At 28.4% G+C, this 16738-nt stretch overlaps 1 protein-coding gene across 1 annotated transcript in view; it reads left to right on the top strand.

Moving 5' to 3' along the window:
• LOC111683162 overlaps positions 1-16738 on the top strand; it is a 187168-nt gene that overhangs the window by 148212 nt on the left and 22218 nt on the right. The window contains exons 6-9 of the mRNA XM_046953446.1: positions 3604-3676; positions 14512-14663; positions 14726-14933; positions 15047-15181. Of these exons, the coding sequence (XP_046809402.1) occupies positions 3604-3676; positions 14512-14663; positions 14726-14933; positions 15047-15181 (568 nt within the window). The remainder of the gene's footprint in view (positions 1-3603; positions 3677-14511; positions 14664-14725; positions 14934-15046; positions 15182-16738) is intronic.

Raw genomic sequence — 16738 nt, 5'->3', positions numbered from 1 at the left:
GACTATAGATCAGTCTATAATCTAGACTTTAGATCAGTTTATAGTTTTGACTATAGATTAGTCTATAGTCTTGACTATAGACCAATCTATAGTCTTGACTATAGATCAATCTATAGTCTTGACTATAGATCAATTTATAGTCTTGATTATAGATCAATCTATAGACTTAACTATAGATCAATATAGTTTTGACTATAGATCAATATAGTTTTGACTATAGATCAATCAATAGTCTTGACTATAGATCAGTCTATAATCTAGACTTTAGATCAGTTTATAGTTTTGACTATAGATTAGTCTATAGTCTTGACTATAGATCAATCTATAGTCTTAACTATAGATCAATCTATAGTCTTGACTATATATCAATCTATAGTCTTGACTATAGATCAACCATAGTCTTGACTATAGATCAGTCTATAGTCTTGACTATAGATGAGTCTATTGTGTTGACTATAAATCATTCTATACTCTTGACTATAGATCAGTCTATAGACTTGACTATAGATCAGTCTATAACCTAGACTTTAGATCAGTTTATAGATTAGTGTATAGTCTTGACTATAGATCAGTCTATAGTATTGACTATAGATCTATCTATAGTCTTGACTATATATCAATCTATAGTCTTGACTATAGATCAATCTATAGTCTTGACTCTAGATCAACCATAGTCTTGACTATAGATCAGTCCATAGTCTTGACTATAGATCAGTCTATAGTCTTGACTGTAGATCAGTCTATAGTCTTCACTATAGATCAGTCTATAGTATTGACTATAGATCTATCTATAGTCTTGACTATATATCAATCTATAGTCTTGACTATAGATCAACCATAGTCTTGACTATAGATCAACCATAGTCTTGACTATAGATCAGTCTATAGACTTGACTATAGATCAGTCTATAATCTAGATTTTAGATCAGTTTATAGTTTTGACTATAGATTAGTCTATTGTTTTTATCTATTGTATTTATTATTTATTATAGTATTGACTATAGATCAGTCTGCAGCCTTCTTGACTATAGATCGGTCTATAGCATTGACTATAGATCAGTCTATAATCTTCACTATAGATCAGTCTGTAGGTTTGACTATAGATCAGTTTATAGTCATGTCTATAGATCAGTCTATAGCCTTGATCCATAATTATTACCATTAATTTGTCTTAAATCTTAACACTAGTGAAGCCTACGGCTAGAGTTTAGATCTGTTTACAATTTTGTCTGTCTGTCTACAGAAGATTGATACAAAAAAGTGTATTTTTATCCTGGAGCACCTTTTTAAATATTTAAGAATTTTTTTTAAATAAAATATTTTTTTTGTATTTCACTAAATCCGTGATAATTGCAAAAAAAAAATCATATTGAAATCACCGAACAATTTTATTAACATCCCTAAAGTATGCTTTAGTTTTATGCCCCTATGGCTTGTGCTACACCAAATTGTAAAAGTAAAACGCATAAAATATATACAAAAAATAATAATAAAATAATCATTATTATTTATTTTTTCTATATTTCTTTCCCTTACACAGACATCATTTAATGACAATGAAACTGAAAGTTATATAAATTTGTTAAAGAATTATTATAAGTAAATTTTATGCTGTTGCCATAACAATAAACTTAATAAACACATTTTGTAAATACATATCTACTTAGAAAAAAACTGCAGACTGATTTTTAATTAATTTTATTATTTTGCCTTATAGTACACCACAAACATATATAGAATGAACAAATACCATAGTTTTTTTTTTCAATTGGGCTAAAAGAAAAAAATATTGCCAAAATAAAACCATAAAGCGTTGAAATGTGAACAGGAAAGGCAGCAGCAGCAGTGGAAAAAAATTAAACTTTCATTGTAGACAAATACACCCTGCCGTTTTTCAACGACTTTTAAAAGAATTCAACAACTATCATCAAGTTTTTTTTATTGATTTTGTTTTTAGTGAGAATGAAGCGAAAATAAAATGTAGTTTATTCACATGTACACAACATGCTCCAATTAATTAATCAACATGTTAATAATATATATCCCAGAAAAAAATAGTATAATAAAAAGATTTTTATTTTTTATTTTGCTCAGCTGGAATTTGCATTAAAAATGAAGAATTCATAAAAACGTAATAAGGAAAAAATGATGATGTCAATATTATGGTTCTTGATGAAAAAAAAAAAGTTTAAAATAAAATTTTTATTTCTACTTATGGTAGACATTTGTGGAGTAAATCAGTTTTCAATGACAGCTATTGAAGTTATAATTTCCAAGTGTTTTATTGTTTGACAATTGATTTAAGCAGATGTCTCATACTGTGATTATGAATATACTGATTCACCACTTTTAATGGTGGAACTTTAACTAAGCATACCAAGCAAAAACATGATGATGACATTTAATGAATGCTACACTTCTTAAAAGTAGTCTGGTAATGACTAAAAAATTACTATATATGTACTTCAGTTTATCTCTGTATCTCTCTCTGTAGGCTAAGAGCTAAGAATGCTCTTTGTTGACAGTGAACCGTAGAAAGTACTTACATCACTCCTTACTTGTAAGCGAGCATAATAAATACTTGCCTCCATTGTCATCAATGTGAAGCATGTGGAAAGGACAGTAAAAATCTGAAGCACTTTCTTTTCCACTGTCAGGCATTTGTCTAAATAATTTTCAAGTAAGTTAAGAATGCTTCTTGTTTTCAGTGAATCGTAGTAAGTACTTACATCACTCCCTACTTGTAAGCCAGCATAGTAAGTATGTACCTCCAATGTCATCAACATGATAAAATAATGTGACTTAAAATGTTATATAACAAGGCATCTATACAAAATTGGACGTGCGGATTTAGACGAATGTAGAACATGTGGAAACAGAACTCCTGAGCACTTTGTCGAAATAAGATTCAAGTAGGCTAAGAGCTAAGAAAGCTCCTTGTTTGCATCGAATCGTAGTAAGTACTTACATAACTCCCTACTTCTAAGCGAGCATAGTAATTTCTTGCCTCCAATGTCATCAACATGTTAAAGTTGGACATGAGAATTCTGACGAATATAGATCATGTGGAGAGGACATTGAAAGCACTTCAGAAGCACTTCCATTGTCACTGTTACGCATTCGTGAAAATAAGATTCAATTACGAACGAATAACGTTCTTCACTAACACAGGCCCAAAAGTGGCTTAGGTGTATTTCTTCGGATTTGATGTAGTGTATATCCTACTATCGACATAACCTAACCTTAACGTTATTGTGATTGCTGGGAACATATACAAGCACACGAACGGAGATTTTGTTTTCCATAAGCATTCTAAATCCTTAATTTATACGCCGTGGTCTGTATGACTATCAGTTAGTCTGTCTGTCTGTCTGTCTGTCTATTGAAATCAATATAAATAAAAACCCGAACAAAGCATTAACATATTCTCAATAAATTAAGCTTTTTGTTCATTACATATAAAGCTTCGTAGTTTATACGTTGGTCAGGGATAGAGGATTTTAGAGAAGAAAATTTCATTAAAAATTATTTATTTATTTTTTTTACTTAACTCCAAGTCTATCTAATTTTAATTTACTGCTTTTTACTCCTTCTTATTTGCAGGTTTATACGTGTCAAGCTAGTAATGGTCACGTTGTAGCAGCTTTAACCAAAAAAGTTATATTGGACATGAACTGTAAGTAGCAATTAATTACATAGACTAATTAAACGTGAAAACTCTAACTTGTTAGACAAAATAATCAATGAAAATAGGTGGAAAAAATAAACTTTTTTTAAAGCATATGTTTAGGCATTAACCCAAAATAACTAAAACATAAAATTAAGCTAATCAAATAAAACTTTAGAATTATATAATAAATCTATAGCATACATGCAAGGTTTAAAATAACTTAAAACTATAATTTAAAACTTAAACTTTCAAGGTTAAAATTTATTTATTTTACAACAGTTTGTTTTAGAAACTTAAAATTGTAAATTTAATACATTTAAAACATACTTTTAGGGTACAGTTTGTAACGTTAACAAACACCCCTCTTCTGTTTAAAACTTACTAGACATACTCCCCAAAAAAGAGAAAAATAACAAATAATTTAAAACTAATTTTCGTGCTAAAAAGTTTTTCCATAATTTGCTCTGTCCTGTTTCTTGCAATCTTTCTGTAATGTCACATTCGTTTGTCCTTTATTACTGTTATTAATATTATAAAATGTTTTGTTGTTATTTTTAACAAAAAAAAAAAAACATAAAGTACAATGCAAAAACACAAAAAAAACATAGAAACTAAAACGGAAAATACATATTTAAAATTCATTATGCAAATATCCTGTGCTGCTGTCCTTGTAACGAATGCATATTGTTTGTACTTATAATTTTTCATCAAGAAGTTAAATAAAACAATAACGACACAAAATATAAAACAACATGTTACTATCAAGACATAAGAACAGAAGAAGGTTAAATATGTCAGGGTAATAATATTTCTTATTATAAAGAATATTAATTAATTTTTGTATGCATAAGAAAATCAATCTATCAATCAAGTGGATAGAAGAAAACTGAAGAAAATAGCTAAGAGGCAAATTTACAAGACATTTACAGTAAAAGTCTTTATTTGTTTTTGGATGGGGAGATAAGAGAATATCATATCTAACATTCTATAAGTGGGCTAATATTTGTTAAACACTTAACAAATGGTAGGATTTCCCTTTGCTGCCTTGAAATTAATCTGATGCTGCAAATTGCTGTAACGTTTAAAGCTTTTTTAAGGGTTTGTTAAAAGTTCTTAAAAGCTCCAGGCCAAAGGAGAATTGATTTGTTTACACGGAATTGTAAATTGGATATTTAATAATTAGAACTTAGGGAAAAAATAACAAAATTAGAAAATATTTACATTGCACTAATCCTATTATTCGAACTGTACTACAACAAAACTGAAAATATATTAGAGCTGAGCTAAAACTTAACTAGAACACAGACTGTAGACATGCATACACGATACAATTGATTGCTTTAGTTCAGTTCTAGTTCAGTTCTAATTCAGTTCTAGTTCAGTTCTAGTTCAGTTCTAGTTCAGTTCTAGTTCAGTTCTAGTTCAGTTCTAGTTCAGTTCTAGTTCAGTTCTAGTTCAGTTCTAGTTCAGTTCTAGTTCAGTTCTAGTTCAGTTCTAGTTCAGTTCTAGTTCAGTTCTAGTTCAGTTCTAGTTCAGTTCTAGTTCAGTTCTAGTTCAGTTCTAGTTCAGTTCTAGTTAAGTTCTTATTCAGTTCTTGTTCAGTTTTTGTTGAATTCTGGTTTAGTTTCAGTTCAGTTTCGCATATTTAAGTTAACCGCCAAGCAAACTCTGTTATATTTTATAATGAAATATAGCATACTTTCAGGACACGTGTAAATTAATTGCAGTTTCCTAAAGCTGTGCCACATTCTAAAAGTTCTCAATAACTGTTCAAATATTTGAAACGACTTAACTAGTCTGCTTTAATTTATTAATTTTCAATTGCCGTTTCTACAACACTATTTCATTTGCTAATTGTTTCAGCTAAACTAAAATAGTCCAATATTTAACATGTTCAACTTCGAATAAACAGCTAAGTCTAAGTAGTTTTAGTGTTATTTTTGGCATTTAGTTTTAAACCAACTAGTTCTTATACTATTTTAACACGCAATCACCATAAAACTGATGGGTTATTGGCCTGGCTATAAAGTCACTAAATTGTAAGTGTCCAACAGTTGGCTTCTTTTGCCATAAAGTATGCTGTATATATTTTTTTGTTACAGCACCACAAAGAAATTAAAACATTTACTTTTCAGTTTTAATTACCAAGTGTTGAACAAAGGTAAGCTGTACGTAAGAAATGTTGAAAAGGAAATGAAAGAAACTACAGCAGGAGATATAATATATATAAAGAAGACATAAAAAGTTCTTTTTTCTTTCAGCCAAGAGGAAGAGTGTAATTAATTTTCAAAAAATAAAAAAATTGAATTCACTTTACAGCTAACAAGAATTTAAATAATTTAAATTAAATTTTTGGTTCGGTTTAGAAGTGGGAAGCAAATCAAACAGAATGAAATGAACAGCTAAAAGTTTAATAATTATTTAATGCCTTAAGATATACTTTGATTTTATTATTTTTATGAATTAACTACAAATGTTTATTTTATAAAATTTCTTGGCATAAAATGGGATGCCTAAATGTTTACTTTAAAGAATTCAAAATAAAATTTCAAAGAAATCATAACAGTAACTTTTTATATAAAACTTAAAGATTATCTCATAATTTTTCATTATCTTATCAATCTGTTGTTGATTTCTGTATAAGAAGTCTGTTAATGCCTAAATGTCTACTATGATTTTGTATCTTGAACAACAGCCTTTTGTTTATGCTATATTTTGTTTCCACTTAAACTTTGTTGTTTGATTTTGTTTTATTTTATATTTCACTAGCAGCACAGCTGGTCATCAAAATAATTAGCTGTTCATCATTGTTGTCAACAACATCAGCAACATCAGCAGCAGTAGCAATAGCCATATCATCATTCTAATATGACAAGTTAAACTCTCATGTTAATGAGTTTCGTTTAAACTCTTGCTAAGTGTCGAAAAACTTTCTTTATTATGGACTTTTTAGCTTCTAGTTCAATTAATATTTATTATCAATTTTCTGTAGCTGTCATTACAGCTACATATTTCAACAAAAGATTCTAACATTAAGAGAAAAATGTGTAAAAGAAATCTATATTCATTAAGTGTTTTCAACTTGACCTCTTTAAAACTATACTTTATGACTTTGTTGTCATATTGCTATAGTCTAATGTTGTGGGTGGGCTGTGTTGTTAATGCTGCAGCGTTTGTTGATGACGTTTTTGATGTCAGAAATTACAAGCTAATTATAGTTTGTGTTATGAAAACTAAAGCTAATTAAAATGCTCGTATACTTTTCCTTTTAATTGCTACTGACGCTAATTTATTTTAATGCTTTGACGTTTTTCACTAGAATTTTTATAATTAAAAAAATCTATTGAACTTTTGTATAACATCGTATGTGGCGAATAGAAAATTGTAGAAAAATTTTTATTTTAAAAATATTTTTTTTTTACTTTTTACGCAATTGTTTCAAAGATGATATGAAATTCGAAAACTTGTTGACATCTAAAGATTCCAAGGATAAAGAGAACTGAAATAGAACAAAACATTTCTATATTTAAATGGCTTTAACTTATAGTAATAAAAATATTGCCTATTTTTGGGGATATAATGTAATTAATTCCCTATAGTTTGTTCTATTTACTTTTAATTAATATATTAATTTTATATATAATTTTATTTTGTTTTTGTGTTTACGTGTCACATAAATTACCTAAAATTTCTCAAATAAACAAAATTTATCTATCAACAATGAAAAAGTTTAGCCGTTTAAAAACTTCTCTTAGCTTTATTATTTATCATTATAATTGACCTAATTAACAAAGAGAAACAGTTAAAAGTTTTAATATTTCATACGAAACGTAAAATTTGGCAAATCCAACAATTTAAAAGGCTTTTAATTATGAGCCTCATTCTTTAAAACCTAATACCCCCCCCCCAAAAGTAGGCTTAACGAAATCGCCATTTAGTTTGTAAACTATTTTTGTAGTATCATGTTTAAACATGAACGTGAACAAAAAAAAAAAGACAAAAGATATAAAACTAAACACTTACAAACACATAGTAAAGACATAGCCTAAAAGTAGGCCACATTTATGAATAAATTTATAAAATATGTAAAATAAAGTGAAAATGTATAACATACATTTTTGGGTTATTTTCAACAAAAAGTTGCAGCATAATTTTGGGCCACAAACTGAATTTTTAATTTTTATTTAACAAATGTTTGCTGTAACACACTTTAAATATTTCAAATTCAAGGACATTTTTAAACTACCAGTCTCTTACAAACATACATACATATTTTTGCAATAAACATTATTTTGTTTTTCTATTTAAGTTTGTTTTATTAAATTCCTAGAATTTAATTTTCTGCTTTTGCCTTCGTCATTTGGGACTTTTTTTCATGAATTTATTATTACTTTTTCGTTTTTTTTTTCTTGTGAACAAAAATGTAGGTATTTTAGTATTTTCTCTTTGTTTTTATATACTCTTTGATAATGATTTTTTTTGCACCAATTACTTTAAATACCCATTAATTTAAATTATTTACATGCGACTAAACAAAAGCCTAGGTTATTTGTTGTATTTTTTTTCATTTAACAGTAGATATGTTTGCATTTATATAAATAAAAAGCCTAGAAGTATGTGTTAATTTACCGGTCATATAATTGCCTTTGACAAACCTATAATATATATATATATGAATTTAGTTATATTTATTATAACAATATTTCTATAAAAAGTTATAATTAGAAAATTGCAATTACCAAGTACCTAAAAATATGCTACATATTTTAAATATTTTTTCCTTGCTTGTATATACTATAGTTAGTTGTTTTGAAGTATTTTTAATTTGTTTGGATTTTGACAATAAATCTTAATTTAAAACTTTGTTAGTTAACACTTGAAAATTACTATAATTACCCAGCAAAAACTTGCATAACCAGTTAAGGGGCTAAAATGAAAAAAATGTACTTATAAAATAGTATTTCAAGTCATTAGTTTAACATGCTGATGTCATTGATTAGGTCCTGTTGTGCGCTCCTTATCATGAAAAAAAGAAGGAACTGAACGAATTATGTTATTTACGGAATAACATCACTTCAAAGATAATTAGATCATATTTCGACGTATGCCTGGCAGTGGCAAAGAATGTTCTCTAGAGTTTCACTGTCCTCTCCGTATACATCTGAATCCAATTTTGCATAAATGTGCACGTAATCCTGTGTGTCCACTGAGAATACGTACTATCATACTAACTTCAGACTTGCTCATTTTGAGAAAAATTTTTCATCTTGCTCTCATCAGGATTTTCGTGGTTCTGCTCAATGTTTCATTATTCCAAAAAGTCTTATGGGATTATCTCACCCATATTTTTAGTTCAGCTTTTGTTGGGTCGAATGGTTTTGCGTTTGTCAGGTTAACTGCCTCGAGCTCCTTGTCATTGGTAAGTAAGTTAGTTAGTTAGTTAGTTAGTTAGTTAGTTAGTTAGTTAGTTAGTTAGTTAGTTAGTTAGTTTAAAAGGAGGATTTATTTACATCAGACCTGAACAATAAACTAGTTCGAAGATTAGCCAATACATTTCTTTACAGGCCAGTCAATAGATTAGTCAAAAGACTAGTCCATAGGCTAGTCAATAGGCTAGTTTAAGAACTAGTCAATAGACTGTTCGAAAGACTAGTTCAATAGATTATATAAAATAATAATCAATAAAATATGTCAAAAACTAGCCAAGAGATAAGACAAGAACTAACCAATATAATTGCCAATAGACTAATCAATGGACTTTTCTAAACACTACATTAGTCACAAGACTGGTCCAAAGACTAACCAATAGCCTAGTACAAAGTCCAGTCAGTTGACAGGATCATAGACTAGTGAATACAGTAGACTAGTCAACAATATACTCAATTATCTATACTTGTTCAAAGATTTCCCCAGAGACTAGTCGTTAGACTTTTGTAGAGGCAACTCCAAAGACTAGTGCAAAGACAACTCCTAAGAATAGGCAATGGACTATACAACGGACATGTCAATGAACGTAGTATGTATTTTTTGTTGAGTTTCCAATAAATATTTCTCTATATTGCATATGTGATGGTAGAGAATATAAAAAGAAGTGAATATTAAAATTTTTGCTTAAAAAACGAAGCAGCTACTGCCAGATGTCCAACAAATAAAAGATTTCCAGTAATTGCTAAAATATTTCATGTTGTCATATTTCCTTAAAAACCTGTAAAACACAAAGAAAAACTACCAAACCTTTAAATGATATTTAACATTTACCACCCAATATTAACATACTTACACGTTTATTACATCGCAGCAAAACCAAAAAAACAAGATTTTGTGGGAATTCTGAAAACTCATAACACCACCAAACAACTTAATTTATCTTATTACAGTGTAAATGTATGACCGTGTTTAAATTAAGAATTCTTTAGAACATATACAACAATAAAGTGCACACAATGCATTAAGTACTTCAAACCGTCTGTCTGTCTGTACGTTTGTGTGACTGTCTGTCTGTAACATGATGTTAAACAAGAAGTTCATTAACTCATTTCCTTTTTAATAAATTATTAAGGGTGATTTGCTTGTTTGGCATACTAGAGGCTCATGTACATGATTACACACACAAGGATGACAATGACAATAATAGTAATTGAAATATAAAAGAGAAAAATCTAATAAATTTTGCCAACAACACAAAGAAAAAAAAATTACTTAAATAATAAAAACGACAGAAGCGAAAAAAAGGACGAAAAAAACAATCACCCAAAACAAGAATAAAGTTTTGAACTTTATGATGTCCCAAACAATTAACAATGAAAACATAAACGAAGGGATATATGTGTGTATGTTTATGGAGCTGAGTAGGAGTTTGGCATAAAACTTAAACACATGCAGTCATATGTGTAAAAGTAAAATTGTAGTTGTTTAAAGGACAATAGCTATTGTTGGTAAACTGCTTTTAAAAAGGAAGTTAAGGTAATCACATATATGTATACATACCCATAAAATAAGTTTGGTTTAGAAAATAAACTGCAAAACACCGTAATTATAAAGGCACGTGTTTTATTTAACAACATGTTGGTTGTTTTTTTGTTTCTTTTGTTCTCCTTCTATTTTTTTTTTTGGTGGTAAAAGACCTAAAGACTTGTCACTATTGTAATTGCTAAAACGTGTAAGTTTTATTAAAATATATATACATACATACGCTGTACACCCTTTTTATGTAACACACACACAATAAATTACATAATAAAGCTCGTAAAGTAAATAATAAAATATGTATAGCATATACAAAAGGGTGATAAATACTCATGAAAGTTTATGTATTTTACTTTTGTTTCATTATTTCTTCTTTGTTGTTGTCTTTTGAATATGATAATTTATTTTAGAAATATTAATTATAAGCTATTGTTTTCAACAGCTTAAAATAAACTCATTTTACTTTTAAGTAGTCTGCAACAAAAAAAAATAAATAAAAAAAAACGTAAGAAAACAAATTCAATTTTCTTACAGCAAATTAATTATTTTTCTTAAAACTACACCAATACAGTGAGCAAATTAGTTTGGGTTTGGTTGTAAAGTTTAATACAATAAAGCCTTCTATTAACTTTAATATAAAGCTGCCTACTGTTAGGCTGGTATTAAAATAAAAACTAAAGCCTACTTTTAGGTCTTTAACAAAATAAATTATTCTAAAACATAAATAGCCAATATAATACAATTTCTGTGGATCCCTAGATTTGGCTCCTTCTAAGATCGTTTCACAAACTAAAACATAGTATAGGGGAACATATAGCCATCATGTTTTACTAAACTAAACTTTCATTTCTAAAACAAATCCTTTTTTGTTACCACACCAGGGTGGTTTATCAACAATTGTGTTTTAAAACATTCTTTGGCAAATTGACAAATTTCTGGTAATTAGAAAAGGTTTTTTTTTTTTGAGATTTATCTTTCTTGTAGATTTTTTTCGTTTTATTCAAAATTCTATCCTTTTTATTACTTAATCTTTACATTTTTTTTCTTCTCCATTTACTTATTACTTTGCTTAGAAATATTTGGTTCAATGTCTTGTAAATATCTTGAGTTTTAAGTAGATTTTTGTTTTATTGTTTTTGTTTCTTTTTTCTTGCTTGTTAATCTTATTAAACTTTATTATCCTTAATAATTTTTCTTCTTTTTTTTGTATTGTTTTATTTTATTACCCATAAAATGCTTTTGGACTTTTGAGTTATTATTTATGGAAAAATTTTAAATATCCTTATTTAAAAAAAGGACATTATTGTAATCGAGTGGGCGTTTAAAGAGAAGTTAGAATTAGTTAATGTTGTTGGTTTTAATGGAAAAATTAAACTTACATAATAATATACAATTAAATACTTTAAGAATAATATAATGAATCTGAAGAGCAATCTAAGAGTCATTAGCTTACTATAGTTAAAAATACCCAGCAAAGACTTGCATTGAAATATAATGAGTAGAAAGAGTAAAAAATCGTTTTTCTTTTTAACACGTTGATGATGTTAAAGGCATGCAATAACTAGACTCGCTTACAATTCACTACTTAAATAAGTACTTTTAAATAACGAGTTAAAAAGTTGTTTTGTTGTTGTTTTTATTGTAACAGAAAACTTCTGGTCTGCATCACCGCTGTTGGTTCTATCTTCTTTAGCGTACACCAATATATTTAACCCTGTTTTTCACTGATAAATTCCTATCCAATATTCGAGACTTAACAAAGGCAGGCATTTTCATCCTTTTTGGAAAATACAGATTTTCATCTTAATTGACATGACAGGCTGTCCTTTTTGTTGAGCGACATCTTCTACATAGTTGTGTAGTTTATATCCTTCATTGTTGGAATGTTTCTGAAACTCATCTTTCCAGTTTTTATACCCTACACCACTATAGTGGGGAGGGTATTATACGTTTGTGCTGATGTTCGTAACATACAAAAATATTGGTCCAATACCCACCTTAAAGTATACCGATCGATTCAGAATCATTTTTGAGCCGATTAAGACATGTCCGTCCGTCCGTCTGTCCGGCTGGCTGGCTGTCCATGTAAACCTTGTGCGCAAGGTACAGGCCGCAATTTTCAAGATAATTTGATGAAATTTGGACCAAGCATGTTTTTGGCACAGGGACGAAGCCTATTGAAAATGGTTGAAGTCGGTCCATTATTTCACCTAGCTCCCATACAGAATATTTGCCATAATTACGTCAAATATTCTGCTATCTCTTTAAAAATTGGCACAAATAAGTTTTATATAAGTATAAATGACACTGCAGATTTTCGTAAGGATCGGCCTATATTTGACCCTAGCCCCCATACAAACCTCCCTTCAAAAAATAACTTAAACGTCTAAAATTGACTTGTAATCTTTTGTATCGCAATGAAACTCAACAAAACTAACTGTTATTTAGAAATATATCCTTTTCCCAAATTAACCGAGGATCGGTCCATATTTGACCTATATAAAGCCTCATTTAGAAATTTTAGTTTTTTATCAATAAATTGCTTAAATATTTTGGAATTATTGGTAATATTCAACATAAAACTTTCTTTATAAAAAATAAAAATTTTATAAAAAGTAAAAATTTTAAAAATATACTCATGGTGTAGGGTATTATATGGTCGGCCATGCCCGACTATACTTTCCTACTTGTTTTTTAGACTAAACTGCATACAAATTCTCCTTAAATAAAATGTTTAATAAATTTAAACTTTGATCCAACTTATATTTACATTTGCATACTGTTGTGTGCTTTTATTTTATTTGTTTTGTAAATAAATATTGCCAACTTTTTGGGTTAAACTTTATAACCTATTTTTCGAAGCCACTAAAGACAAATAGTCTTTTTTTTTAAATTTGCTAGTTCTACTTTTATGTAGTCTTCTTTAAGACCGATTACAAAGTACTATCATTACAAGTGTTTGGATATGTGGTTGAGTGACTGGTAAAATTGTTTTTTCTGTTTTGTGTTTGACTTAAACATTTTAATTTGTAACTTACAACTAGTTGTATTGCTTTGTATACATATGTAGGTAAATAAAGATTTAAAGCATTTTTCAAGATTTTTCATTAATGATAAAAATTTTCACAGAATAAAGAAGAAATGTTAATGTAAATTTTTTGCAAAGCAAAAGGTTAGGTTAGATATAAAGCTAAGCAAAAAAAAAAAAAAAATTGAGAAAAAAGTAAAGCATATATTCTAGGAGGAAAATAAAAATAATGTAGGTAAAAAGCAATTTATTTTTGGAATTGAAAAAAAAAATTAAACAAAAGTTCAAAGGTTCTTTTAAATATATTATTACGATTGCTAAAAATAAAACTAGAAAACAAAATAAACAAACATATCAGTCACCTTTAAAGGGTTTGCCAATAAGATTAAAATAATTTTCAACATATTTAGAAGATTTCTATTTTTTCACAAATTTGTTAGAAAAGTTGTCTAGATAATTTCATTCTTCCTTAGAGTTAATTTTTTTTAATGGAATTTTAAAATTTCTTTCTTCTTAAAGGAAACCCCTATAAGTGTGGGTGTATGTATTTCCATTTCCACAAATGTATTAAAAAAACATTTTTATACTGGTTCAAATGAAACTGAAATGTAAGATACAAAAAGATTAATACAGATTAAAAGATAAGAAATAAATATATAAAAGTAGAAAAACAAAAAGAAATGTTTTATACAAAAAAATCTCAAATGAGTAGTTTCCTTAAAAAAGAAAGAAATAAAATAAGGGAAGGAAATACAAAGAAATTAACCAAAGAAAGAGAATATAAAAGCAGCTCAAACAAAAGTATTTTTTTAAATTCTTTTCATATATATTTTTTTTCTACTTGCAGTACCCCCTTTAAGTTTGCTATTGCAGGGTTTAAATCATGCCTTAGTAGCGGGGACCAGAACCCATGTTACCTGTACAGCTGTGGGCGCTCGACCAGCACCACAAATCATATGGTCCAAAGGTGGACAGCAGATAAAAGGTGCTACACAATCGGTAAGCTTCCTTTTAATAAAAGAATAACAACAAACAATTTAATAATTTTCTATTCCCTACAGACTTCCAGCGATGGCAATACCACTGTCTCGGAATTAATTTTAATTCCTGTACCCGAAGATAATGAACGTCAAGTACAATGCTCTATATCCCTTAATCCCAGCATGACCTCACAACATTTACCCGAAGGTCATACCACTATAACAACGGTTATGGCTAATGGTAATACCGGTTTATTTTTAAAAGACTCTAGGGTATTAAATGTTACACGTAAGTATTGTTTTTTTGATATTAAAGTATATTTTTAGGCGCTCATGTTATTATTTATCTTATTGTAATTATCTGTTTTTCCATTTTCTGATTTATTTTGTTTTATTCATTAGATGCCCCCATTGTTTCTTTAAGTCTGGGTGCTCCCTTGGATCCAAATAATTTATTGAAAGGTTCTGATGTTTATTTAGAATGTGAAGTTAAGGCTAATCCAGGTATTACCAAAGTGGAATGGTATCACAATGTAAGTAGATAGAATAAATATAATTTATCAAAACATTTGTTAAAAATTTATTTTGTATTAAACACGAAAGCAATATTTTCCATTAATCTGTTTACTCAACTTAAACACTCATTGAACATTTAAATAATGCTGCATACTGCTAGACTGACGTTGAAATAAAAAAACAAAGTATATTTTTTAATAAACATTCCTAAAACCAATTGAATCAATAAATTGCTTTTTTGATCATCTTCACTACAGAACACGTGCTAACAAATTGCATTAAAGGTTATCAACTTTGTTACAGATAAACGATAAAAAAAACAAATTAATAATTGCAAATTAATTAACTTTTAATGAATCTAAGACAGATTTCTAAGAATTTCAATTAAATAAGTTTACATTTCTTTATCATCACCAAATGATGCAAAACTTAAGTATTAAAGAAAATTTAATTTTTTATAATATCTAATATAATGTAATAACCATAATTATAATTAATTACTTAGTTTCTGAGTTGAAATAATGAATTTCTAGCGATTTTTAAAAAGTTTTTTTATTATTCTACTTTATAGTTTAATCAGTCTCTTAAAAATCAGAAGTGGCCTATATTTGCCTTTGCTCAATCTTCACCAATCAAAAAAAAGTTGACTCCGATATTCTGAAGCCTAATAGTCACTAGCGATGGACTTGGTTTTATAGACTTCGCTATGTATAAAAGTTCAATATTAGGGTGAAAATACTATTTTTCCTGATCAAACCTTTAGAATCAAACTGACCTTAAACTAGAACTGAACAAGAAGTGAACTAGAACTAAACTAGAACTGAACTAGAACTGAACTAGAACTGAACTAGAACTGAACTAGAACTGAACTAGAACTGAACTAGAACTGAACTAGAACTGAAAGTAATATTTCTATATTCGACTGTGCCGAATCTTATATACCCTTCACCAAGTATATTTTAAAAAAGTTTTTATTTATTTTGTATCTCTGCACACATGTCACACATAACATACACACAAACAAATATAAACTGTAGCAAAAAGAAATATTAACCGTTGTAATGTAATACCACCGTCAAACTGTATTAACACCCTCAAACAAATATGAGCTGTATTACCAACATATTAATGCTTTATCTCCTTGTTCTTGTTATACCCTTCACTATCGTGAGAACAGAACAGCATCAAACAACATACAAAAAAAAGAAAAATACACTGCTGAATAAAACCAAATTCGTCTCCACACACACATGTACATCTTTATCCAATTCACAGTGTTGTTGTTGCTTTTTTAACAAAGCATGAAAAAATGTGGCTTTTTTGATGAAATTTTCAGAGGTTGTCTCGGATTTTTGCTCATATCTCCGTTATTTATGATTTTAAATAGCTGATTTTAAATAGCGATATTCTCGAAAGCATGTCTAACTGAATTATTGAAGATTGGAATCTCGCCAATATCTGGGGTCCTCTAAAAACTGATTTCAGCAGACAGACAGACGGACATGGCTTAATCGACTTATATTATAGAAATTACAAACGGAATGAGAAACTTATATATACCCTTCTCACGAAGGTGAA

This window comes from Lucilia cuprina, chromosome 6, assembly GCF_022045245.1.
Source record: "Lucilia cuprina isolate Lc7/37 chromosome 6, ASM2204524v1, whole genome shotgun sequence".
Taxonomy (NCBI): Eukaryota; Metazoa; Arthropoda; class Insecta; order Diptera; family Calliphoridae; genus Lucilia; species Lucilia cuprina.
Note: the sequence above shows the minus strand (reverse complement) of the source record. Positions and strands in the feature narration are given on the sequence as shown.